We start from the raw sequence: 27,080 nt of genomic DNA, 5'->3' as shown, positions 1-27,080 counted from the left end.
GAGCTTAGGATGTGCCTGCCAAATTTGCATGGAGATTTAATATAGATTTTTAAAAATTTGGCATACAAGAGCCTTTATAAAATTGGAAATAAATTTGAGATGCTTGTTTTACTTAGTTTTTGGAAATTAGAAAAATGTCTTGAAGACCTATAACATTCAGCCTTCTAGTCATTTGAAAAATTAAATTGAGTGTCATCTAAGCACATTTTTTTTCCCCAAAATTCGTTCTGCTGTTTTTCAACCTGAGCTTGTCTATAGTACGGATAGAACTTTTTTTTTTCTTGAGGACAGTTTGTATGCTAGACTTTTATTTCTACTTCATAGAAAAAATAATAATAAAACCATATTTTCAGGAGTAGTGGAAGAATACCAGCTTCCCTACTATGATCTGGTGCCCAGCGACCCCTCTTTTGAGGACATGAGAGAGGTTGTATGTATCAAAAAGCTGCGTCCCTCGTTCCCCAGCCGGTGGAGCGGCGATGAGGTAAGCCTCGAGGAAACCACATGCTATGTAACTTTTCCGTTTTGGCCCAAATTCCAAATGTTCATTACAGGAATTCTTCTTTTTTTAAGGTTTTATTTCTTTATTTTTAGAGAGAGAGGAAGGGGGGGGGAAGATAGGGAGAGAAACATCAGTGTGTGGTTGCCTCTCAGGTGCCCCCTACTGGGGACCTGGCTTGCAACCCAGGCATGTGCCCTGACTGGGAATTGAACTAGCGACCCTTTGGTTCATAACCTGTGCTCAATCCACTGAGCTACACCAGCCAGGGCAGGAATTCTTTTGCTTTGTTTTGATGGGGATGGTAATAATACCACACGGCAATAATTAAGTGTAGTGTGGTATATTATCTGTTTCTTTTTTTATTTAATTTTGCCACTTCTAAAATATATTGAGTGCATTAACATTTAGCCAGACTAACAGATAACATTATTTCAATTATTTGTGATGTCCTGACATTTGCATAAAGGCTATATTTCTCTGTGTGTGTGTTTTCAAAGCACCATGAATTTTCTCCATAACAAATCCACATACAACATTCTCTCATTTTGATGACAGAGAAGATAGGCGTTTGAAAAAAATGCATCTTTTCTACACACAAAAGTGGTTCAAGCTGGTGACCTAGTTTGTTAATAAGGATGAAGAGATGCAATTTCAGCAAGTCCACATGCAACTGAGCTGTAAGGAGGTAGTGAAACCTTACACAGGCCTGTCTGCTCAAAAGCTGTTCGGAAGGAGGAAATGAGTGGGGCGGGCCTTGCTCTTCCTGACTCATGGGCTCTGCACCCCCTCCGCCTGTCCTCTAGTGGTAAACTCACCCAGGTTCCAGACGCTCTGGCAGAGGCCCACGTTCAGAGATGTGTTTGAAGCATCAAACACGTACCGGAGCCAGTGCAAACACATGGGCAGGGCACTGTTTATAACATAATTCTTCAGTGTTAAAGGCATTTACAAATAACCTTTGGTTCATTGGTTTTGTGTCTAGTTACTGAAACGCTGAATTATACATTGTCTTCCAATGAACTATGCAGAAAGCTTTATGAGATGCTGGAGTTGCATTACTTTGAAGGTGGTTATGGCCATTGGTATTTCCCCCGCTTCCTTCACTGAGGATTTCTAATGAAGTGAAATTGCGCTCTTCAACAGGAAGATCAATAATTGATGTAGGAGAAAGTTTTGGCCAGACTCTGCACAGGTCATTAATCTTGTTAGATGCGACATTGTGATGCTATTATTGTAGCAGACAGCTGTGATTTAGGAATAGCCACGTTTGTTTGAATAGTGTGGAATTGGAGAAAAGATTTAAGCTTATCAAGTGTTGAAAACAATCTTAGAGTGTGGAGTGGAATACAGACTCCCTGGGTATTTTTGTATTTATTTAATATTGACTTCAAAGGCGCTCTTCCATCCACAGAACCACCTGCTTGCTCCTATCATAGGGGAGACATCAAAACCTGTTTTTAGTCATTTAAAATTTGCATGAAAAAAGAATTCTTATGAAATTTTGTCTGCCTGGTTTTAAAAGTGTCTTTTAAAGTGTATTTAGAGTTTAGAAATGCAAAACTAAAAGCCAAATGTGTATCCTGGGCCAGCCAGGCACCTCATAAATACATGTCGTTGACGCCTCTCACACTGCTCACGGCTTCCCTCCCTCCCACAGTGTCTCCGGCAGATGGGGAAGCTGATGACGGAGTGCTGGGCCCAGAACCCTGCCTCAAGACTGACGGCCCTGCGTGTTAAGAAAACACTCGCCAAGATGTCGGAGTCCCAGGACATTAAACTTTGATCTGAGGGGCTGGGGGGCCTTACTGGAGAAAGTCAGATCTTCTTCTGTTTGTGGGCAAAGCAAAAAATGTTTCAGAAGCATCCAGAGTACAAGCCTTGAAGGTAGCCCTGCTTCCCAGTGGGTTTAGCTTCGGCTCTCAGGGAGCAGCCTCGACAAAGAAGTTCCCAGAAACAGATTTATCGTGTCTGTAGGAGGTCGAAACTGCTTAGGTAACTTGTTCAAGAAATGATGCTTTTTGCTTTCTAAGAAAGCCCCGTATTTTGAGATTGCCTCCCCTTGATCCCCGAAAGATGCTTTAATTTTGCCAAAATATAACAAATAATTTAGGTGTTTTAAGGTTTATACTAGTATAGTTTAGATAATAACAATGAAAATTCTTGCCAGAAATTCTGCTGGAAAGTAAATTAAAATAGTTTTTCCATTGGTAAAATGTTATTGCACTCTACAAACCAAAAGACAGTCTGTGAAGTTGGAGAATGCAGAGTGGAACTCTCTGGAAAGCCCCTGCCCCACCCTCTCAGACCACTTTGGCCAGCCCGCTCTGGGCGCCGCCTCAGCAATGTGAATATGCACCTGGGTACAAACACCACCTGTCTGGGACCACCTGTGGGCGTTCCTGCAGGTGACCTTTTGCAGCTTCAGAGGATATGGAACAAATGAAGATTTTATGTGATTCTAGTAGAAGTAGTAAGTGTCAGTGTTCTTCTTCAGAGCCATGTGGTGTTTCTGACTCTGTTGGGTATTTCTTTCATGGTCGAGTCCCTTCCTTTTCATTAAACACAAACAAAGCCTCTTTTTAAAAAATAACATGCAGAGAATCGACCCATGCATGCTTTTGATCTCTCATTGAAAAGTTCAGTATTAAATAAAATTGCCATCAGTTGCGTTGAAGACCACACGCTTTACAACAGAGATAATGGGCTCTTGTGTTGTAAGAAGACCATGTCAGTAGGGAAGAGGGTGGGGGTGCACAGGCTCCTTCCTCATATATGCAGAGGAGTCGATCTCAGAAGCACAAGGGGAAAGTGATGCGCACCTTACTTTGTATAGATAAAACCAGTTTCTTTTTGTTATTATCTGTCTCTTTTGTGTCTGAGTTAAGAGGAGAAGAAGCATATGTCAGGTTAATTTAACTAAATTTTAATTTAAAAAAATAGATACGTATAGCCTCCAAATGGGACAGCAGAGGGGAGCTAGTGGAGGCCACAAAATAGTATGGCTGCTGTGATTTATTTTGCTAGAATAGATGTGGACTGAGTATGTACACCGTAAGTGATAATGTCACATCTTAGGAATACTGACTCTATTTTATTTTATTTTCATACTGTTCAGTTCACTTTTTAATTTATTAATTTTGTATTCTTTGTGGCAACTGTGCAAAACATCTCTTTACCTGCTCAATTCTGCCGTATTTTCATTTTGAGCAACAACGTAAGTCCAATAATTGACAGGGCCTGTGTTCCTGAACAACAGGACCATAAAGTTCAAACTTATATGCACCCCCCTCGCCTTTATTCATTTTCATGTCCTTACTATGGTTTTCATTTGCTGCTCAGAAATTCTGTAATTTAGTAAGGAATCAGCCTCCCCCTCTCAGCCTTTCAAAAAAAGGACATTTCTTCCAGACTACTCTAGGGGGCAGTGTTTTATAATGCATTTTCACCACTCGCTGACTGAAGGATGGAGATTTTTTGAGAATTTGACAGCTGCATGAAAAATGGGAAAATGTTTTTCTCACTTCTGAAGTCGGCTTGCAGCTGGTGGCTTGTTCATTCAGAAAACATCCAAGAGCAAAGAGTGACTGTGCGCTGTGCTTAGTCGGGGAGGATCCTGAGAAGAAACACAGTGTTCTTATAATAGCAGCCTTCCCTTCCCAGTGCTTCATAGCCACATTTTGTTTGTAACAAAGAAGATTTTTTGATTCTTGGATATGAACAAAATTTTTTTAAGATATTAAACACATTTGGTTCCAAATACAATTTTCATCAGAATGCTGCTTTTCTTGATATTGAAATAACCTGACTGGCAGTGTGATGATGGTTGCTTTTCTCGTGTGTCAAATTGCGCTCTTTGTGATCGCTCAGAAGGAATTTGTGGCCTGAACTAAGTGTGATAATCATCTGAGCCATGGAGAGAAACTTCAGTGCCTCTGATCAGATCATGTACAAACAAACAAGTATACATTTATGCCAGTTAAGTGGGGACATGTTTTGGTTTCTTGATTTTTCCTAAATGTTAGTGAGGTTGGACTTATTTTTTAGACAAAAATGTGTGTTCTTTTGGTAACTTTTTATACATGGCAACTTCAAATCAGAATATCTTGTTGGGAGGTGATGATTTGAAAGTAAACTAGATTTCTAGGGAGATGTCGGTTCAAATGAAGAATAGCTGGAACTTTCCTCTGTGTTACTCAATTAGTTGCTTTGGAAAAATCAATAGCTTACTTTCTAATTCTCATCCTGATGTACTCACCATAAACATTTAAAAATTATTTCTGAGATACTGCAAAACATCTGTTTAGTTATTACAGTCTTTCAGTGCAACAAGAAGTTAATGATGAATAGATTGTTCTGTCTTCCAAAAATTCAGCTTACTTAGAGAACCCTAAATTGTTCTTAAAAAGACTACCTACTCACTTCCAGATAATTCTTTTTCATTTTTAAATTTCTAGTAGCTCAGAACTGAATCATATTTTATTTTATTTTATTTCCTTTTTGTTTTACCTTTCTATATAATAAGTGGGAACCTGGAAATTGATCATGTAGTTGATTTCTTGCTGTCAGGACTATTTCAAAGACTAAGATTTCCTCCTAGTCACTCCCCCAAAGGAACCCTCAAATACTAGTTGCTAGCTAATATAAGTTTTGTATGCTAAGATGATCAGGTTTATAGTTTATTATGTGTGTATATTTTCTACAAATATATATGTATAGATAAATATTATGTTCAATTTGGAGTCTGGCACAACTCCATTTTGTGGATTAGAGTTAAATATTATGGATGATAACGCACTAAGTGAAACATGATATTTATTTATGAAAGTTGTGTAGATTGTTAACTCACAAGTAACAGTGCTATGAACGTTACACGTGAGGAGACCGGCTTGGACCTCCTGGAAGGCTCCGCTCAGAAGTCACTAGTGACCATTCTTTTTACTCTCAAAACATGAAGCTGCTTAGAAAACACGCTAAGATTTTATTTACAGGGAATTCCTTGTTTCACTTGTGTAGTCGGGCGTGGCAAGGACTGAAAAACAACTGAAGTTCATGTTTCTGGAGTCCTGCATATTCATGAGAAGTTCCAGTGTTTTATGTTGTCGGTCTGTTCTAGTTTTTCTCTGTTTGTAGGTGGGAAGGCACCGAAAGAAGTACAGTTTTTAAACTTGAATAGTTCTGTGGTTATAACTCCTTAGAAAACTCAGTCATGCAGCAGTGGAAATGAACAAAACGGCACCAGAAGTGATTTAATTTAGCAATTATGATTCCTTTTATAAAACAAAACAAAAAAAAAAACAATGCCATATTTTTTAGAGAAGAGTTGGCAGTATATAAGGGGTTTTGTTTTCTGTTTCAAAAGAAGACTCATTTGTGTTCTTTTGGGGAACCAGTGCCTTATTGAATTTGTATATACTGTAATTATTCAGGACTAGGGAACAAACAATTGTATTGGTTACAAATTGTCTATGGCTTTGTTTGAACATTCCCCCAAATAAAATGGTTTCATTCTCCCCCTGGAAAGAACGTGTCTGTTATGTTACAGTTGTGCCTTTTTTCTGTCTTTGAAAATGCCCCATTGTAATGGGTGGGAAGGCAGCCACAGAGAGGAACAATGCAGGTGAGTTTATACACTTAGTGGCAGGAGGACGAGAGCCACGGTCCACAGCTTCTGTTTTCCCTGCAATGCGGAGGTGCAGTCATTTTCTGAGAGTGAGAGAAAAGATAGGGAAGGCAACGGTTTAAAGAAGGGAGCATTGTACTGTGGAAAATGACAGCCAGATGGCTGTGGGCAGCACAGGGCCTGATTGAGATCAATGCTGTGCTTCGTGGGCAAGGGTGTGGCCTCTGGACTGAGGGACAGCCCCGCGTGCACCTCCAAGCTCCCTCCCTCCCTAGGCCGAGTGACCGTAGGCATGTTCTAACCTCTCAAAGATTCAGTTTCTTCCCCTTGAAGATGAGAATCACTCTAACGTCTCTTGCATGGAATGACTCTGAAGATGAAATGCAATCTATTCACCCGGCCCCTTTTCTCTGTAGTTTCAGGATTTCATTTTTCTACCAGCAACCCAGATGCGGGCATGGACACTGCAGTAATTGGATTCATTTAGCAGGGGGTTTACCAGGCCTGTGGAGCGAAGGGCTGTGGAAAATAAAGATGGCCATCATCAAGGGCATGGCTGATACTGTCCAGAGTGGGGGCAGGATTAAAGGGGAGCCCGCTGATGGGTCACAGGGCAGGGGGTCCGGTGGGTTGAGGGAGCACACTAGCAGTTTTTGAGACAGAGGCTGTGGTCAGCATGGAGATTCAGAGAGGAAGCGGCAGGACTAAGCACAAGACCAAGGGTGTGATCGCCGTCGTGGGTGGGTGTGGTGGACAAGATCACTGGTGATGACAGGGGATTTTGTAGCTCCCAGGATGGTGGCATAGAGGGACAGACACAGAGGGAGACCAGATCTCAGAGCTCTCCAGTGACCTCAGTGTGCACAGAGGCTTGAAGTGGGAGGTGATTCTCATCCACGCAGAAACCAAAAGCTGGGTGTCCTATTGGAGAAACACAGGGCGACTCTTCACATGGAGGGGGCTTTGGTAGGAAGAAGTGAGGGAGACGGCATTCTCTGTTGCTTATAAATATAATTTATTACCTGTTTAAAAATTCTTTCTTACAATTTATACATGTTGGCTGACGGAATAAATGCAGGCAATTTACAAACCAAGGGGACTGCAGGAAAATGGGGAGAGGCATCAGAAAGAGAAGAGGCACAGCCCGCGCCGGCACCCTCACCTTTGCCACATGGCGCTGTGGCAGGCGCGGTGCCTGGGGAGCCCTCGTCCTCCACCAGGGGTTTTCTAGAAAAGGAATTGCATAGAAGAGAGAGCAAGAGGGAACTCCACAACGACAAAAGAAGTGTTCCATATCTGAAAGCCAAGGTTGTTTTGTTGCATTTAGAAAAGGAAAAATGACAAAGCACAAAACCTCCATCTGACATTTCTGCAGTTGAACAGTTCCAAAGGGAATGGCAGGTGGATGTCACAGGCTCTTCAGCACAGACTGCTGGGGCTTTTACTCTGACAAACATTGGTTGTCTTCTTTAGAAAGAGCAAAGAGAGAGGTCACCAACGTGCTACAGCTCAACATCAGCCCCGATGGACACAGAGAGCACTGTGACATCCAGCACAAGCACGCGGAGTGGTGCCGTCCCTGCACTGGGGCTCGGGGCACTGTCTGGAGGATGAGGGCGTCACCACCAACAGGTCTAGGGAGAAACAAAGGGAGAACCAAACCACAGACGGCACTTGCCACGTGTTCTCCCTGGGGTCCTCTTTCTTCTCCAAGGCCCGGCGCAGTATCCACTGGTGTTGGGAGCCCTCTGCTAGCAGGTGTCATCAGACACTAAGGACATAAAAAGGGCAAAGGCATTTTCCACCGTCTGTAGCTTTTTTGCTCTTTTATGCCATTCTCAACAGATTCGTTTGAACAGAGAGACCACAGCTCTCAGGTCATGCTTCTCCGATGTTGCCTCATCATCGTGCTGAGGTTCAGAGCCATGGACTCATTGTCCATAAGGGTTCAGGTGCTGAACTCCAGCTCTGAGGACTGCTCTTCAGGGTTGGTGCCATCGGGTTCGACAGCAGCCCGGCAGTGTCAGTACCAGTAGACCTTTGGGACTGAGGGACGGTGGTGCAGAGGAGTTAGGCATATTTAAAAGGGGCTCTGTCCTGTTACAAACTTGAGAGTTCATAGTTTTGCTGAGGCACACATCTAAAATGGCACATTAAGAGGCTGGCATATATATGGCAGCATAGACTTCTGCTGGTGGGCAGCTGATGGTGTCTTGGGGCAGCATCCCCATTTTCCACTCCAAAACTGGTGGGTCATGATTCTCAGGACATTCTGCATGGATTCCTGACTTGGGATTCTGGAAGATCTCTGGACAGATCTCATCAACACACAAGAGTCCGGTGGACAGTAGGATGTGATATGGCCCCTTACAAGGGCTAGGTTTTGTGTGCTAGTCCGTCTGCAGTTTCCGTCATCCTGGTCATCCTCTCCTTGACCATGTGAAAATTGGTCTGGAGCACACATGACATGCAGTTGAGCAAATCCATTGTCATCCCACCAAAGGTCAATACAGGGAGGTGACAGGCCCACTAGAAGCCACAAACCCTTCTGAAGACAACGTTTTAAAGCATGATTTCTGAAAATGGGGGCAACCACAGGACTGATACGATTAAAGGGGTCAGGGAGTTCATTGTCCGACTCAGTCGATGGAGAAAACACACCCAGTGACAGACAAAGCTATCTCCCTACTTTAGAAAAATAGCAGGTTTTTAGGCATGAATTCTGGAAATATTTATGACCCCATTTGGTTTACTGACCTGAAAGGACACAGGCTTAAATTAACATTGGTTACAATGTATTTATATACCTTATGCCTTATTCCATGAAAAAATCTTTAGAGATACAAGGGAAGTGTTTCAAAATGATTATTATAGCAAAAAATCATACAAATAGATTTCTAGGGTAGAGAAAACAGCACTTCACTGCACAGTGGCAGATTTCTAAGAATTTCCATCAACATTAGTTCAGTCAGTAAAGTTAAAAAAAAAAAGAATACAAAAGCACAAACAAAAAACCCGAAGTGTAATAGTTGTTCCTGTGAGGCACTCCAAAGGTAAAAAGAAAAAAAAGTTTTATTACCTTGAGATCATAATAAAAATATTTACCTTATTGGATCTACAAATTTTAATGCTCATTGGCCATCACCATTTTTGTAAATAATTGGCTTCGAGTGAAGACACTCTGATTCACAAAAGCTCCTGGAGTCTCAGACAAGATGGATAAAACTCAATTTCACTTCAGCTGTTTCCGTGGTCGTTCTTTCTCTCGCCAGCCTTGGATTTGTACTGAGGTCTCTAAGTGAATCTGACAGCTTGTCTAGAGCAACTGCTTAGCAAAAGCCAAACCTGACATTGAACCTGAAGACTGAGAATTCGACAAGTAAGCTCTTTCTACCTTCTTTACACTCTCTTGCAGGTCTTTGTAGGGAGTTCATTTCCTTGACCCCGGGGGGGGGGGGCAGACCTTAAAGGGATGAAGGCCTGTGAATTCTGGGGAGGTAGTGATCACCTTATTGTCTCTCTTCCTCCTGCACCCAGAGCACAGCTGTGTCCCTGACAGGGACACTTAGGATACATAAGACAAGAGCCTTATTGACTCCTTTCCACAAGTACAGAGTGTTGACTCTGCTATCTGAATGCTTACTTTTAAGATGTTGAAGAAACACCATTCCCATATATTACTGAATGTGTTGTTTCCAGTGTCCCGAATGCAGTCTCCCAGCTGTCTCCCCAAGAACGGTCTACTGTTTGAAAGCTACAAAACGACAGTATATATAAAAATGGCCAATGGTTAGGCAGTTTACTTGGACACCTCACACAAAATATTGCCCTGTCCTGGAACAGCCTACACTGCTGCAGTGAGGGTGGGCTTTTCCATGTAACTGCGGGGCATACCCATGGCGGCGTTCACGCTGGGCGCGGAAAGGCTGCCAGCTGTGGGGAACCTGTGGGTTACACGTTCCCATCCCCTGATGCCCAGGTATTAGTTCTGAACCCAACTTCTCTTCCTTCCAGAGCACTTTAAGGAAATTCAAATGAGTGTGGTGAGAAAAAAAAAAAAAACGACAATAAGAACAGGATGAAACCTCTGCCTTTAGATCCCCAAAGTCAGAAGAAAGGAAGCTTGTTCTCCATGATCAACAATCACATTTTCAATTACTTAGACACAGGATTCTTATTTTCACATATAACACTTTTTCCAAGTGGATGCTTCTTACATTTCCAAACACAAATGTGAGAAAACCAAAAGTAAGGAGACTTAAAATATATAAGGGCCAGTGAAAAATACCGTGTAGATGTTCAAAATGATAAGTTCTCAAAGACTGTTGTATAGAGATTTTATGTGTTTCTACTATTTCTATCATCAAATAACCAACTTGAGATGTGTCACGTATGAATGAGTGGATGATATAGTAGGCTCATATAGTGACATGAGATCTTTGTTCTGGGGACTTTAAGTGAGAAAAATGTGAAAATAAAAACTATTTCTAGTGAAAAATACCCCACGTCTATTTATCATCTGAGTCCTGTTGACTCTGCAGGTATTCGTTCCCTCGGTCAACTTTTAAGTGAGTTTGTGGAACAAACTCAAGGTGGACAGCGTTATGCACCACTAGATGGCACCACGGACAAGTGGTAATAAGTTTCCCTCCCAAATGAAGCCAGCCCCTCCCTCTCTCCACACAAACTGAAAAAGCAGGAGAGGCAGGACTGGTCACATAGAATGGTTGATGAAGTGGCTACCTGACAATGAACGGTTGGCTCTGGCGCTTCCGAGTTTGAGAGCAATTTAACTGCTCTTGCTTTTTTTCCCCAGAAGAAGGAAATCAGAATTCACAGTGAAAATGATTCGACATTAAGTGGTATGTTGATGTGTGGAAGTTGCCATTCACTCGATGGGCAACATCACAGGAATCCACAGCTGCTGAGAGACGGACACCTCGCTTACAAAGAGCCAGCCTCTCTTCCTGTTTCTGGTGCCGGGGTGCTGAACCACAGCACCCAAAGTGAACGCCAGAAGCCCTCAATGGCTTTGACAACACAGTTCCTGCTCTCGTCCACATGCCTGTGTTGATGACTTTTCAATGACCTTTTTTCTAGTTCTAGTTTTGAGCTGATTATCTGGATAGCTGCATCTTTGCTCCTTCTACTTTTCAGTAGGCATGAGAGTCCCTTTGAGAGTCCTTCAGATTTCTAATTCTTAATGGCCATAGATGACAACCCCCCAAACCAGGGATGGTGAGCAAGCTCGGGAAGTAGTTTCAAGATGCAGCCATGGACAATAGCTCTCTTTGATCTTCCTCCATTTAAAAAATATATATTTAATTGTTTATGTCGAATACAATTTTACTGTCTCTTGGTCAAATTATACATCGGTACAGACATTATCCACTGAACTTGTTTATTAGTGCAAGCTTTCCCTTTCATGGTAAGTGTAACATATTTCTCTATATGGTGCAGGGGTTGGCCTGAGAGAGACAGATTATAGAATACATGCCTAAAACAGAAAACAAGAAATAAAGGGCATGAAAGGAAATGCTTCATACCAATTTTCTCAGCAACAAGGATGGAGGGGCCTGGAAATATCAAGAAGTCACCAAAATAGGACAGGAGAGATTTGTGGAAAGGAGGAAGATTCTAATTCAAATCCATCCAGCAAGCTGGATGCCTCTAGCCCATAGTAAGCCACGGCCACATTTTCAAGGTTCTTAGTCATACACATGGGTCCTTGTTTTTCCACCTTGATTTGGCTACTAGGCTGTTGACTTGGTTCCCCACCTGTGGAATGAATTGAGTCCCTGTGTGAAAACACAGATGATCCTAAGGAAATATCCTACTTTGCACAAAGTAGTCTCCTGATGAGCTATTTTTCAGTAAAAAATGTTTAATTAAAAAAATTTGATCATGACAGTAAAAGAACATAATTTGACACTAATCAGGAAAGCAAATGGTCCCAAGAGAGGAAAGAAAGTGGTAGGAAAGAGATGCTATGTCTCCATGAACAGCTTCATTCAGTGACACAGAGACAAGACTCGAAAGTGTAACAAATATGTTACAGGTTAGAATAACTGTCTTCCAAGTTGGAAGTATTTGAAAGGCATAATGTAACTTGGGTAAGAGTCTAGCTTCTACAGATCTTGAAAGGGTCCAGCTCAGAGCCACTGTGGTCTCCTCACTTGTGAGTGAGGCGGAAGGGGGGGGGGGTCCAGCATTGTAGAACCTCGAGATCACGGAACCCACTCCTGTGTTTCCCGGTGAGGACACTGAGGTCTAGCGAGGTCAAATGACTCTCCCAAGGTAGCACAGCTAGACCCCGAATGAGAACTGGTTTCCTGATTTCCGGTTTAGAGGCCGTTCCTCCAACCACGTTGCCTCCAAGGGAGACAGAGTACTGAGGGGGTCAGTGTGGGGCCCTGTGACCCCTGTATTAAGTGAACTTGAATAGAGAATAAGACTCAGAGGAGAAAGACCCTGCCTGACTGTAAGAATATTCAAACTGTAAGAACAGACTAACAAGCCAGTAAGCACTGACGACCTCTGGGGCAGAGTGATGGGAAAAGATGAAAGGCCAAGGAAGCGACGCCTGTTTAATTAAACTGGTGACCGTGCCCACCTTGTTATGGGAAATGATGAGGCAGGTCTAGTCAATACCTAAATACTAACAACAGTACTGCTAACAAAAAAGAGAAGTTAAAATAAAACTCTTTTACTAGAATACCTGTAAATACTCATTGATAATAATAATGATAATGATACCTTCAAGAAAAACAATTCAAATAGCATATCTCTCTCTCTCTCTCTCACACACACACACACACACACACACCTTTTATGAAGAAATGCTTGTTTGTGTGGTTGAACATGACTCCCCAGCATCGTCCCGGAGGGCCTGGGAAGGGTGTCCTCCGGGAACAAGGAGGCTTAGCTATTTCTCCTTTACACTTAGAGCTCCACTTCCCTGATACACACAGTAACACTGGTTTTACAAGTTCCAGAAACAGAACACTGAGGGGAGGATTATCTGAGACACTTGAAGCACATGATTTGTAGCAAAAGTCTGTGATTTCTCAGTAAATTACTAATCTGAAACAGACACAACAAACCGTCCACAGCTTCAACTTCAAATGATTTAAACAAAAATAGAATGAGCCATGGACAGTGTCTGCATCCCTGTCCAATTTGATGTAAACAACGTTTGTAGAAATTGGGTTTGTTAAGAAAGTTTATCCATATATCTGGATAGCAATAAAAAGCGTTTCCTAGGAAACTGTAAGATCCTGTACCACACAGCATACAGCCCAACAAAGAGGAAAATTAGGTTGGTTTCTAAATTCAAGGTACAAATGCGCACGGTTGTTCTTAACTCCTGTGGTGATGTACCAGTCGAGTGGGCGTGGGTGTTGGTAGTTGAATCTGTTTTCCTTCTCTCTCCCGCTGCTATCTTGCCAGTGAAGCTCCTTGGTCTCGTCTGGATTTCCTCCTCAGCGGTGATCCCCTGGATGGCCACAGACCCTGTGCATTCTTGTCCTTCACTGTCAGTACTGTCCTTCTGCTGATAAAGACACTACGGTTTCATGTCTGCCCATTTCCTCCAAGACAGCTGCCAGCATGCTCAGGTTTCCATCTGGGAAGTTCTGTGCCTCCCAAAGATCCAGGATTACACCAGTCGGGCTCGATTTGGTGGCAAAGTAATTCAAGTACCTGTAATTAGCAATGGGCAAGGGTGCTGAGTGGTGTGATTTACCAATCCATTTTCTCTTTACTTGTTACTAATCCCTTCTGTCTCTCCACTTGCTTGTTACAGAACTGTGTCCCATCTGAGAGAGAAACTGTGGTTTACAGGGAACCTTCCTAAAAAACTAGCCCGGGCTTCATTAGATCAGGCCCCAGACAGGAGATGTAATGTTTAACTTTGTTAACCTCAACTCTGAGTCAGATAATTGAAGAGACAAGATGTGTGTGGGTCATATCTTAAGCAGGAAATCAAGAGACTTATGTTTTCTTTCCGGCTCAGAATCTGATCATCTTTGACAGGTCGTGCCATGTCTTTGGCTTGGTGGTGATGGCAACATTTTATGAAGAAGAGGTTTCTGAGGTCTCTTTATAATGGAATGTCAACGCCGGGTTTTGCATATTAGTGACTCATGCAACTCTACTCCTGCTCACCAGGAGATGGGGAACGACAATTATCTCAGTGAGTGGATATGCTACGGAGCGGAGCGGGATTTAGCCCATCAGCTTTGCAGAGGGGATCACAAACTTGATACTACTTGTAAATGCCAGGTAAACCCAGAATGTCTCTCAACAACAGGTTTGCAAAACCACAGTGCCAGATACAAAGAAGAAGCTTAATACAAGTTGGCAGAAAGTAAATAGATGTATGGATGAAAAGAGAAATAAATGTTACTGTCTGTCTAACCATTATCAGCCTGGACCCCTATATGTCTACCAGAAACAGTCCCAGGAGGCTGGCCATGCTCACCTGTCCAGGTTTAGCTTATGGGCCAGCATCCTCCAGTCGTGACCTCTGGTCTGTGGGGCGTCCAGGCTGCTACAGAGCTTCTGCCGGATCGGGGGAGGGATGCTGAAAGCGCTGGGTCCTGTCATGGTGGTGATGGTGCTCGCTGGGTCCAGCAGAGGCAGGTGGATGCCTGTGGGTTCCTGCAGTTCAGGCACAGGGACGACAAAGCATTGTTTCTGAAGACAAAAGCAACCCCTAGTGAGCCAATCACCATAATGCCTTGCTGTGAGCGATAAGAAGAGAGGTGCCATTATTCTTCCTAGTCAGAATGGCTTCTTCCTGGCTGAAAGTTGTGACTAGCTATCTGCAACCTGGCTGAGAGGAAGAGGTACATTTTGAACTGGACTTTGCATAGCCTTGGATATACAGGTGAACAGACTTGAGATTAGAAAGGCAAAAGTTTAGAACTTCAAGAAACAGTCTAACCCTGAGGGGATTGCCCTAGGCAAATGCCCCAGTAAATTCTAGCTCTAACCTCTGTAGAAGATGGTTCTGCTTTTGTTGAATAAAATGGAACACAGCTCTCCTCTAAATGATATCAAATTAAGACTAATTTTTTGAAGAAAATGGTGAACACAGTCTATTGCCTTAGGGCAAGCTGCTAATGGCATCCTCCAATTGCTGTACACCCTTATTTTTTAATCTAATTTTAGTAGAGAAAATCATAAATTGGCTCTTAAAATAGCTTCAGCTCATAAAACAGCACAAATGCAAAATCTGAATTTCATCTGTAGGAGAAACTCTAATCATTTTCTGATCTTCTGCTGGTTGCAAAAACAAAAGCAAATGTTGCCAGGGAACTATTAAAGCAATAACAGACAATCTCCTTAATCTACTTTAAATGTCACCTCTTTCTCTCTCTCTAAAAACAGGTAACTCCTTAGTGTACATAATTAGTTGCTAGGGGATAAACTAGCCACACACGCTTTCAGCCTTCGGGGAGTCTCTGGGGTCTTGCGGACGGAGCATTCCACTCAGGAGGCAGTGCCACCACAGCCCAGAACCCCTACACCCTGCTGTGTCTGTACAGTGTGGTCACTGCCATCTGCGTTCCAGTGTTGCCTGACAGCATGTCCCATGTTCCGGGACCAGCAGCCGGTGCCACTACCAGGTGTGTGCGATCCCCCTGCACAGGGCTGCCTGCACGTTAGCACTAAACACATTTTTGCAATAATACACGCAGTGGTGTTCACTGACATCACAGGGTTCAGCCTCCAAACCCAAAGCTTGGCAAAGCGAGACTCCCAGGATTCCTATGTGTTAACTCCAGCAGCACGTGCCAGGATTTAAGAGACTGGTATAAGACACAGAAGCAAAAACGGGAGCTGGAGTCCCTGAATGAGGCCACAACCTGCAGATCTTTCCCGGCCCTGGGCCCAGAGCTTCTTCCAAGAGACCCTGAGGAGAGAGGGCTCCTGTCCTCAAGGGCATGGGGCTGCAACAAAGGTGGCAGAAGGGTGATCTGATCGTGCTTGTTGGTGTTGATCACTGGACTTATGTCGGGGATGTCTGAACCCCACACTTCTGTTAGGCATGGAATGATGTACGGCTGGGTTGGGGAGGTGGAGACCAAGAAAGATCACATGGTATTTCCACAGCAGTGCCGTCAGCCACGCGGAGTTCCTACTTGCTTTTAGTGTGGACAGTGATGCTGGGGTCCAGAAGGAAATCCACCATGTCCCTCAGCCAAGGTTAAATTCACACAGGGAGGGGGCTGGTACAAACCAGCCCCCATAGTGCTGTCCCCAGAGACTCTTCTTGCTGTTGGTTACAGTAACATCCTCTTACTTACCTGTGATTCATCCTTATCGGCCACAATGATCTCCCTAAAGCACCAAACTGGTGTTTCTCTCCCCAACCCGATCATTAAGAAGCACGAAATGCCCCTCCTACCCCATGGAGCCCCAGCTTTTAATCAGGCAGTGAGGGGTATCTGCACCATCTGCCCCGTCAGCTGGGATGAGGTCCCACAGGCCATGCCTGTGTAGTGCAGAGCCAGGCCTGACATGGGGGAGGGGCCCCGCTCCCACGGGCCCCACCGGCTGACCATCTGACCCTGATCTTTCTCAGGTTGCGTTGACATGACTCTAACTCTCCTCGGGCAGGATCACTCACTGTCCCTAGCCTCACTTTTAAGAATCTGCCTCTAATAGTCCTTCTGCCCTTTCCGTTAATCTCTGCCAGGCAACCCCTCACGGTGTGGACCGAAACCACGTCCCCTGAGCAAACACACCCACCGGCCTGGAGACCTACAGCCCTTCGCACAGCTCTCCTGCAGCCTTCGAATCCTGCCCTATGCATGGTGCTTGTATTTATACGTTGCTTCCCCTGATTGCTCAAATTTTGGAGATGAGAGAATTTCCATCATCCTATGAGCTCCTGCGATTCAGAGCACAGTGCCCCATACATGGAAGCTACCCAGTCCATATTTGCTTACATGAAATAAAATATTTTTCCTAGTACAGAAAGGGGCTGAAACCAGTTTCTGACAGAAGCCCACACCATAGAGTAGGGAGTGGAGTTTCCTTCCAACCAACAGTGGCTAAGACTATGGCTCCACTCACTGGGGGAGGTGGGTGTGGCTTTCAAGAGGCGGGTGTGGCTCACCCTCCCTCGCGGTTCTTCTTCCAATTGCATAGAGAACCATCACCATGTCAGTGGGCCTTTCAGCAGTGTCTACCCCAGGCTACGGTTACTTCTGTGTGGCTGAAACAAGCTCAGTAGGGCAGTATGTCTGTCTCTCCTATCAGATAGCTGACAGTAAGTAGCCTTGGAAGTGAAAGAAAAATACGCCTCTACATTTGCATTGAAATTTCAGTTGCTATTAGTTCTTCCTTCACTCCCAGATAAAAGTAGAGCTTCCTCGCACAGAATGCTTATTACAATAATCGTTTATGATGTTGGTGCCATCTGTCTTTGATGTCATGAGCCCCTTAAGCAGACAATTTTTCTCCACGACCCAACGGCTGCCAGGGGTGATGACAGACACTCTCAGCACTCAGTCCACCGCAGAATCAGCTTCCCACCCCTGTATTCTGACTCCTCCTAAAGTCATTTAGAAAACCTAGGTTTTCCCAGTGGTTGTTTTGGACAGATTGTAGAAAACAGAAGAGGTCAGTAGGTGGAATGGGTACACCAGAGTGATGTTACTTGGTACATTTTTAATATTATTCCCTCTGTACACAAAAGTGTTGTGTACCCATAGTTAACAGGGGTTATAAGGCCTTTGTCTATAGCTAAAACTAAATTAAAGGTATGAAGAGACTGTAAGTTTCTCTTCTCTACACTATTTTTTTCTCTTGCTGGTGATGGGTAGCTTCTGTTATTACTCCCCCATCCCACTAAAAAAAATCCTTTTACTACATTTACATTTTGACATTCATTTATGTCCATCCTTTGCAGCCATTTCCATCCTTACATTTCATCTCTGTGAGACCGAAGGCTTTGTTTCCAGTTGAGGAATCTCTGTCCTGGCTGAAGCACTTGGAGAGGAACAATTGGCCAGCTCTTGACATCACCACGGTCTATGTCAAGCACAGCCTGGTCTCCCTGGGGGGCACCAGGGCCTCTCCTTCACAGAGGGGGCCACGGGCCATCCTGCTCTATAAATGGCTGCTGGTGAGAGCCTTGAGCGGTGGGTGGGTGGGGGCGGGGAAGCAGCACATTCCCAACAAGTCAGCTCATTCTGGGAGACAGAACCTCGCAACTGCAAGCCCAGTCCACCTGCCAGCTCTCCGGGTGACCCTGGAAGGGGCCCTGCGAGAAGGGCTACAGCCACAAACAGAGCCTTTTCTCTGCTTGGTTATGGTTTGTCAGTCACAGTGTACCCCTCCTCGGAGCTTTTGATGAAGATCTGGATCTCAGGGCTCCCCACAGCTAACTAACTGTTCAGAACCCAGCCCTACTGGTCCCCTCCCTGGGCCGCCTGCACCGCATTCAAATGCTAACAACCACGGTGGGACTCAGTGACCCAGAAGTAAAAGCAGCAGAGTGCCCCTTAATCCCCAAAGTCATCTGACTCCCGGTGCTTCTGCCTCCCTCTGTTAACGCAGAGGGGCAAAGGCCTCTGACAGGGCGTAAGGCTGGCCTCCCTGAGCTGACTGTGGCCAGGTTGCAAAAGAAATCATCTTTTCCTCAGTGTTGGCACCACAAAGAAAGTCCTTAAAGTGTGATCACACTATGCAAAACTGTCTCTTCCTGCAGAGGGAGGGGGTGGCAGACCGAGCAGGAAAGAGCCCCAACGGCTCCCTTTCATTCGCTGCTGCATCTGATCCACCTTTTCATCACACAGCAAACGTTCCCGCTGAACAGAAAGCAAGCATCAAAGGAGCAGACCTCCTCGCCCCCTCCAAAATTCCACAGCCTTTGTTGTCACTGGAGCTGGGTGGTTATTGAACTTTGCAGACCTGCTGGGCCAGGAAAGTGAAAACACCCTCCGGAGCCAGCAGGGGTGGTGCTGTGAGCCTGGGAGATAGGGCCTAAGCCTAGGGAAGGCCTGGTGGTTGCCATGGCACCCTGACTTCGAGATCATTCCTTATGAATGTCACTGGGGTCTGTGACTAAAGTTGTTTATGAGTCAAAAGTCTCATGAAACTACAGGAGGAAATGATGACCGCACCCGGGGAAGGCTGTGGGAAAGAGGAATGGAGCGTCTTGGCGGCTGACATGCTTCTCCCCTCGGTGTGCTAAGGAAGGCAGTCTTTAAATACAACACGTGGGGCAGACATGCCGAACATTCTGACATTCATTCGCGACTGTGCGTGAGACAGCGAGGAAGAGGCCTCCTTTGAAATCACACGCCGTTCCGCGGCAGTGTTAAAACAAGGCAACCCCGTGTGCTGGGGCTCCGCAAAGGGCGCAGAGCTGAGCCCGGGGAGGCCCCAACTGCTGCTGCTGCCTTCTGACCGTGGTGCTACCCAGGTCCTTTGTTTCTCGGGCAGGAAGGGTTTCCACTCTCCGCTCTGCAGCTGTGGAGCCAAGGTAACCAATAAGTTCATGCGCACCCACCCCCTCTTTCATTCAGAGACGTTATAAATAGCCGTGCGGATTGTTATTTCTGTAATGGGAACATAAAAGAGCACCCGGCTGCACTGAGTGAGGATCACGGCAGAGAAAGGCAAAGTGAAGGAAACTGGGGGAAATGCACAGATTTCACTTGTATTTCACCTGGGGGGAAAGGGCATCTTTTAAAAAATTACCAACTTTTTGGAGGTATAATTGACGTACAACATTATATTAGTTTCGGGTGTACAGCATAATGACCCCATAGTGTGTAGAGGGTGAAATGGTCACCACAGTAAGTCCAGTTAATGTCCGTCCTCGGTTATAGTTACACTTCTTTCTTGTGATGAGGACTTTTGAGGGCTGCTGTCCTACACAGCGTCAGCTGCGCAATGCCTCATGGCTAACTGCAGTGGCCACACTGTGCCCCAGGGACTTACCACTTCCTAACTGGGCATTTGTACCTCNTAATTGACGTACAACATTATATTAGTTTCGGGTGTACAGCATAATGACCCCATAGTGTGTAGAGGGTGAAATGGTCACCACAGTAAGTCCAGTTAATGTCCGTCCTCGGTTATAGTTACACTTCTTTCTTGTGATGAGGACTTTTGAGGTCTGCTGTCCTACACAGCGTCAGCTGCGCAATGCCTCATGGCTAACTGCAGTGGCCACACTGTACCCCAGGGACTTACCACTTCCTAACTGGGCATTTGTACCTCTGACCCCTCCCCCATGTGCCCACCCACCCAACCCAGTCTCTAATGTATCTTCTTATGTCTGGAGAACGATGTCAATGAGACAAAGGGGACCAAGAGATGTCTCCTTTCAACATGGACAAAAAAGAAGAGAAAGAAGAAGGAGGTGTGGGGGCAGAGGCTGGCTTCTCTTCCTGCACCCCAGGAGGCAGCACCTGTTTAGACCGAGGGAGGCAGGTTCCCTGAGGATGGAAGGGGACAGCGAGAAGAGGTGGAGGGGGCAGAACTTAGCACATCAGGGGACGCTCTGCACGTGTACAGAACTTCCATTAAACCTTATACTTGGAATTCATGTCTGGTGTAAAAGTGACAGCATGATCCTTAAATTCATGTCATGAAAAGCAAAAGCCTTGACTTTCAAAAAGAATTCCTTATTACATTCTTTGATGTATCTAGTCCCCAATGTTCATGAACATACTGTTCCATTAACAAGTAGGCCCTAAAGGAAGTTTTTCAGGATTTTTCATACGGCCTCTATCGAGATACCCTTACACTCCACACTGTCTCTCCTTCCCACGGCCGTTCAGTGTCCCGATCTCTGAGACCCTCAGAGCCCCTCACCTCCGAGACGGTGCAGTTGAGCTGGAAGATCTGCCCTTCTCCTTCCACCTGTCGCACGCAGAGCTTGCAGACCAGCTCCACCGTGTTCAGGCTGAATCTTTCCAGAGTGAATGTGCAGTGGAGGTGTCTCTGGGATCCACTCCAGATGTGGTAAAAAGGAATCTCCTGAAGGACAGAAAAGGGTTAATCACAGATGAGTGACTAACACTAAACGTGACCGGCAGACCCCGGGCTACAAGCGCTCTTCTCAGTATTACACAGATCGCCTCCTCTAATCCTCGGAACAGGCCTACCCACAGATACATCCCAAACTCCTTTCCAAATGAAAACGCCGAGGCCCAGAGATGTAAATAAGTCAGCCAAAACCCCACAGCTAGCTGAGACTTGAACCCAGGGAGTCGGCCTCCAGAGTATATGTACCTTAGCACTCACTCACTTGTCTCTCATTTACAAAAAAAAAAAAAAGCCATTGTAAATGGTTTAAATAAAACCTACACCCTCCAGTCATTGCTCATTAAAAGGAATCCCTGCTGTGGTTTTCTGGAGGAGAGCAAAGCAGTGCTAAGGGATAATGGGCTGGTCCAGTCCCTTTCATGGCTGCAGCCTCCCTCTGCTCGGGGCCAGGAGGCACAGGTTGGCCGCTGCAGGGAAGTCTTTGCCCTGAAACGCGCCAAGCCTCTAACACACGTACATTTTCAAAACTCCAGACCGCATTACAGAGAACATCCTAAAATCTTTTTTCAGTAAAGGAAAGAAAAGGTCGATAAGGAAAAAATAGATGAACATGGTGGTTAAAGAGCTCAGAATTAAGTACAAAGGAGAACACTCTCTCCTCACCTACTTGATGACTCGTGGCACGTGATGTAACATTTCCACGCCTCCGTTTCCTCATCTGAGAAAGTGTAAGGAAAAGAGTACCTAAGCCCTGCCCGACCAGGGTCCGATGAGACAAACCCAGGTGCCTGAGTGCCTGGCGGAGGGTAAGAATTCAGCCAGGCTTGGCTTGAACCAATAGCAGGTCATCATTATTATAAAAGCAGTATTCTTCCATTATGATTACACAAAGGAAATTGTTCATAAAAGGGGAAGATTTGTGGACTTTTATGACAGTCACAAAATAGGGAGAAGAAGAAAGCAAAGGAAGAGATTTTTGTGAGAAAGTTAAGAGCCAGATCTCTCAAAGTGTTGGCTGATCAAGAAGAGTCTGGCATGCAAGCCCCACTGAAGCCGGAGCCTGTCGCTGGGGGAGCAGGTTGGCCTCCCACATTGTGGATGTGAGCACTAGACCCATGAGAGCGTGAAGGGCACTGGAAAACCTCCTCTTCACCCCTTCTAGTACATTCATTGATTTGTACCAGGACACCGCAACCAGTCCAGCTGCGGTGCTGGGGCATGGGACTGGGTCGCTGGCGTGCAGACTGTGCTTCACAGTTTATCCCAGTGTGTGTCCCTCTCCTAGGACTGGGAATGAGTCTAGTGATCCCACCCCACAGTCCCTGAGAACTCAGCTGGCTGGTGGAAGGGGAGGTGGAAACCCCTGGAGAGTCCCTATGCTTTTTGACAGGAACATACAATGGGACCTGGAATCAATATGCTAAGATTTAATGAAACACTGACCAGGTTTTATTTTTGCATGCTTAACTCACTTTCAAAACTGGGGACCCTTCTGCATTTTCAGAGTGGAGGCGCTCTCCTAGCGAGGCCGGAGCCCACCTGTGTCACCTGGGATGGCAGTGTTTTGCTTTTCTTGTGGATGCATTATAAGGCTTTTAAAATCAATTCGATGTAAATATTTACCCTGAAAATGCAATGAGGAACTTGGAAGTCTTATTTGCCAATAAAGGAAAGATTGTTCAATTATTTGAAGGAGAATTAAGAAAAAAGCATCCCTTCAAATATGTCTGAAGTATTTTTCAAAACTATGAAGTAATCCCAAATTATTTGGAGAAACAAGCGCTGATGACTGTACGATTATCTTCCAGGAAGGGAATATATTGTGTCCCAATGATTGTAGTTCTCCTTCATGTTGTCTCCAAGCCTTTAGTTCATCTCGGGAACCTTACCTGATACTTAGCCAGCAGTTTGCTCTTCCAGAGCGAGTGGGCGATGTCGTGAATGGACAGGCGCAGGTTGTGGGCACTGCCTTTGAAATGAAGAGCCTTGGGTTCCTCTAGGAGCTGTCCCCCCATCTGTCTCTCAAGCTGCAAAACTTCCTGCAATAGCAAGTCCAAAGCCGAAAGCAAATTACTGAATTGTATCACTCCCAGAAGTTCTCATCAGATGAGTGTTTCCCACTGTGCCTGCCCCCAACCCAGCTAACTTGGGCGGCCACTTCTGCAGCCTGGAGGCCCTTTAGCTGAAGCCGCTGCCAGCGTGTATGTGACTAGATGCTGCTGACCATCCACTATTCGTCAGCAGTCCCATTGTTGGGGGCAAGTCCAGCACAGCCTACAGATCCCCAACAGACAGGCAGAATATTGTTCACCTACAGCAAAATAACCAGAAGAACCCCAAGTGGAAAACCCCGAGATGAAAGAAAAACAGGCAGAAACATAAATAGATAAGTAAGATGATCTTCAGTTAACTTTTAGGGGAAGGAGCCAATAACTAGAAAATAGACCTATGTCTTTGACTTGGTAAAACCGGCTCGTGAACAAAAACTTGGAATGTGCTTTGGGCATTTTTTCTGTCTTTTGCAGTTTCTTTACCTACAGAAATAAAATAGTAAAATTTTACCTAAAATTATCCCCTGCAGGCTTTCAAATTATTAAAAAAATGAAAACATGTTCATTACATGTCCTATTAGAAGAAAATACACTGATGCAGATTAGGAAGGTTTCTGGGCACCAAATGTTGAACGAAACAGTTACTCATATTAAATTTAATTATTTAATTTTTATTTATTATTATTTTTAGTTCTCACCTAAAGATGTGTTCACAGACTTCAGACAGAGAACGGGGGGGGGGGGGGCAGGTTAGGAGGGACAGTGATTGAGAGAGAGAGAGAGAAAGAGATTGATCAGTTGCCCCACTCCCATGCCGTATGTACCCCAATTCGGGACTGAGCCTGCAACCTAGATATGTGCTCTGAACAGGAATCAAACCTGCAACTTTTTGGCGCACAGGACAATGTTCCAGCCACCTGAGCCACCCAGCCAGGGCCAAATTTAATTAAAAAACACTTTATTTCTCAAGAAAGGTGGCTGATCAAAGAACTTGTTATATAACTTATACCATAAAGATGTAAGACAAAGACAAATCCTATATATACTTCCATTCCTCAGTGCTCCATTAACGTCCTAGTTCATGGGCATTAATGAAGCATATCCGACAATGGTTGCAACCATCCAAAGAGCATCTAACCACAAACTATCAGTGAGCAGATGTCCTGGATCTCTTCTGCCGTCTGAACCACCCCCGTGCACAATTTCCTCCCCTCCTGAATAAAAGGTTTTAGTGATACAAATATGTAAGTGACACGTGACCTTTCTTTTCTTTAATAGGAATTCAAGAAAATAGGGATTGTATAAAAATATAATTCTTTCTTTGGCGAGGTTTTAATGGAAAGCATGGGGTTCCGTACACAGGCCCTTGCACACACGGCTGCTGGCGCCTGCTGGGCGCCCCGCACAGATGGGTCGCAGTGGAGAACTGTGAGTATGCAAACCAGACTGCAGCCCCGTAAGTGCAGAGCGCACCCACATCACTGATTAGAGGTAAACAGCTCATTCGAAGCCGCTTCTGTAGCGGTGCTCAGCATCCATCATCTTTCAGTCAGGCCATTATTCTAAACCATGCAGGCTGCTGAAAGGTCCTGTAAGGTGTAGGAAATATTAGGATAGTATGGCATGGTCTCAGTCAGGGACTCCTCTAATTAGCGTCTAATGGAAGCGATAAGGCACTAGCCCGTGGATGGGAAGACAAGTGTGGTCCAGCTGCTTGAGAATATTGACGTTGAGATCATTCAATATTGCTGGCTGATGAGTAGCTATTACTTGTGACAGGATCCTGGCCCTAACCAGGCAGTCAGCCAGCCCCTAACTAGGCAGTTGACCACCCAGCCACATATGCTGTGTCATTATGCCCTGGCTCTATTGTGCCTGCAGCTCAGCAGGCTCGGAGCAGCTCCTGGAGTACAGACCCATGCCACTCCCTGGGGTCACACGTGTCCCTCATGGACCTCCTGCCCACAACCCTTCGCGCTCCATTCCTGGACAAGGACCTGGCCATGTGGAAATGAAGACATGAAGATGAATAAGGAAAGGGAGGGTTAATTACAGTTTCTTCTGCTTCAGCAGGAAGGCATAATGAGCTTATGTTGATCATGTTCATGTTCAGTGTCTAGTTAGCATAATAGAGAAAGCTGATGTTCCCAGTGAACCTGGCACCTGACAAATTCTAAAGCTAAAATGATGTTTGTTTATAAGCCATTAGAAGAAAAGAAACATAATTAGAAATCTTTGAGATTACAGTCATGCCAATCAATCAGTTCTAGCTTCTTTCCAGTATACCCTAATTACCTCATCAAGACGTCTAAAGAGCAATCGATAGTAATTATCTGATTACTATAGATCTTCATTATGTCCAAATTATCTCCCTGGGATGTCTGAAAGAAGAAGCATTGTATTCCGGGAGGTAATTGTACCCAGCGATGTATAATCCACATCCTACTCCTACAATCGACAGAGACTGCAGAGGATATAGGGAGCATTGTCAGATTTCTTGGCAGGGAAGACAATTGAAAACAACCTAAATTGCATATTGGCCATGACCTTGAAGTCAAGAAATCTAATACCACGTTTCAAGCACAAAGTCTGGGATGGAGTCAATCCTTGGCGTCGGCATTGACCTCAAGTCATGGTAAAGAGTTCTCCCTAGCGGGAAAGTGAATGAGCTGGCTGGAGCCCTTTTTTGAGAGAAAGTCCCAGGTAAAGTGTCATTTTATTTTTAATTTCATTTTTGTAGTTAATTTTTAAAAAAAAGTTATAGTTGACGTTCAATGTTATTTTGTATTAGTTTCGGGTGTACGGTGTAGTGGCTACACATTTATATAATTTATGAAGTGATTCCCCGTGTAAGTGTAGTACCCACCTGGCACCACACATAATTATTACAATTGTTGACTGTATTCCCTATGCTATAAATAAAGTGTCATTTTAGACAGTGAGACCGGAAAACACACACTTTCTGTGTTCTTAAGCTGTCCATCTCTGCACCAACCAGGAATGATGCAGGGCCACTGCGCGGAGCTGGGAGGAACCGGACTTTTCCCTCTGCTTCCATTAGACATCAGCTGTGGTGAGAGGTAAACTGCTCATCATGCCCACAGCATCCCTGCTCACAGCAGAGGTCTCTAAACATATGTGACTTCATGTGTCTGCCAGTAAAAAAACCGGGCAAAGACACTGAAATTGAGAACAGGCTGACAGTGACCAGAGGGGAGAGGGGAGGGGATGGTAGGGGAGAAGGGTGAAGGGTTTGCAGGAACAGTTATAAAGGTCATATGGACAATAACAAGGAGGAGTAGAAACAGGGGAGAGAGGTAGGGAGGGCTGGGGTGTTGGGGGGGGTGGGGAAAAAAGCAGAAAATGGTACTTGAACAATAATAAAAAGTGTTTAAAAAATCAAGCATTCATTTTGTATTTTTCTTTGTAAATTATAGGCCTGTATCAATACATCCACATGTTGTTCTATTATAAAATACAAAAGCTAAAAGAATGAGCTGAGACACACACAGAAAACATGTGTTAGTTTATGTTCGCCCCAAAGTTCTGTGGGCCTGGGGTGTGCATGCTCCATTTCGGAGGCTGCTCGTTCAGCTGGTCAACCTTGCACTGGACCTCTGAGAGAAATCAGGCCAGGAGTAAATGACTCAGTTCAAAGGACTGTTAGAAAACCTAAATTAATTCCTTTTCCTGAAAAGGAGCAACTAGGATCATCACACCCAGGATGTTCAACGTCAAGGAAACAACAAAGTAAAGGAGAAGACAATAACCAAAGCACAAATTAAAAAATATTAAAGTGGAAATTAAAGATATTAAAAGTAATATATAAAACAACACCTTGACAACTAAAAGCCTCTGAAACCACACACGAATCAGAGGTGACTTGCTGCAC

At 44.7% G+C, this 27,080-nt stretch overlaps 2 protein-coding genes across 3 annotated transcripts in view; one reads left to right on the top strand and one right to left on the bottom strand.

Moving 5' to 3' along the window:
* Positions 1–5,796, top strand: part of BMPR1B (bone morphogenetic protein receptor type 1B) — a 102,675-nt gene extending 96,879 nt beyond the window's left edge. For both annotated transcript variants that reach the window (XM_037046082.1, XM_037046081.1), the window contains exons 11-12: positions 354–484; positions 2,160–5,796. In XM_037046082.1, the coding sequence (XP_036901977.1) occupies positions 354–484; positions 2,160–2,285 (257 nt within the window). In that variant the 3' untranslated portion in view covers positions 2,286–5,796. The remainder of the gene's footprint in view (positions 1–353; positions 485–2,159) is intronic.
* Positions 5,797–10,735: 4,939 nt separating this feature from the next.
* UNC5C (unc-5 netrin receptor C) overlaps positions 10,736–27,080 on the bottom strand; it is a 215,534-nt gene continuing 199,189 nt past the window's right edge. The window contains exons 15-18 of the mRNA XM_037046158.1: positions 23,027–23,176; positions 20,964–21,128; positions 14,605–14,783; positions 10,736–13,823 (exon numbers count right to left, since the gene is read on the bottom strand). Coding sequence (XP_036902053.1) covers positions 13,658–13,823; positions 14,605–14,783; positions 20,964–21,128; positions 23,027–23,176 — 660 coding nt within the window. The 3' untranslated portion in view covers positions 10,736–13,657. The remainder of the gene's footprint in view (positions 13,824–14,604; positions 14,784–20,963; positions 21,129–23,026; positions 23,177–27,080) is intronic.

Source organism: Sturnira hondurensis, unplaced genomic scaffold (assembly GCF_014824575.4).
Source record: "Sturnira hondurensis isolate 20B ecotype Veracruz unplaced genomic scaffold, ASM1482457v3 Scaffold0004998, whole genome shotgun sequence".
NCBI classification, from domain to species: domain Eukaryota; kingdom Metazoa; phylum Chordata; class Mammalia; order Chiroptera; family Phyllostomidae; genus Sturnira; species Sturnira hondurensis.
Note: the sequence above shows the minus strand (reverse complement) of the source record. Positions and strands in the feature narration are given on the sequence as shown.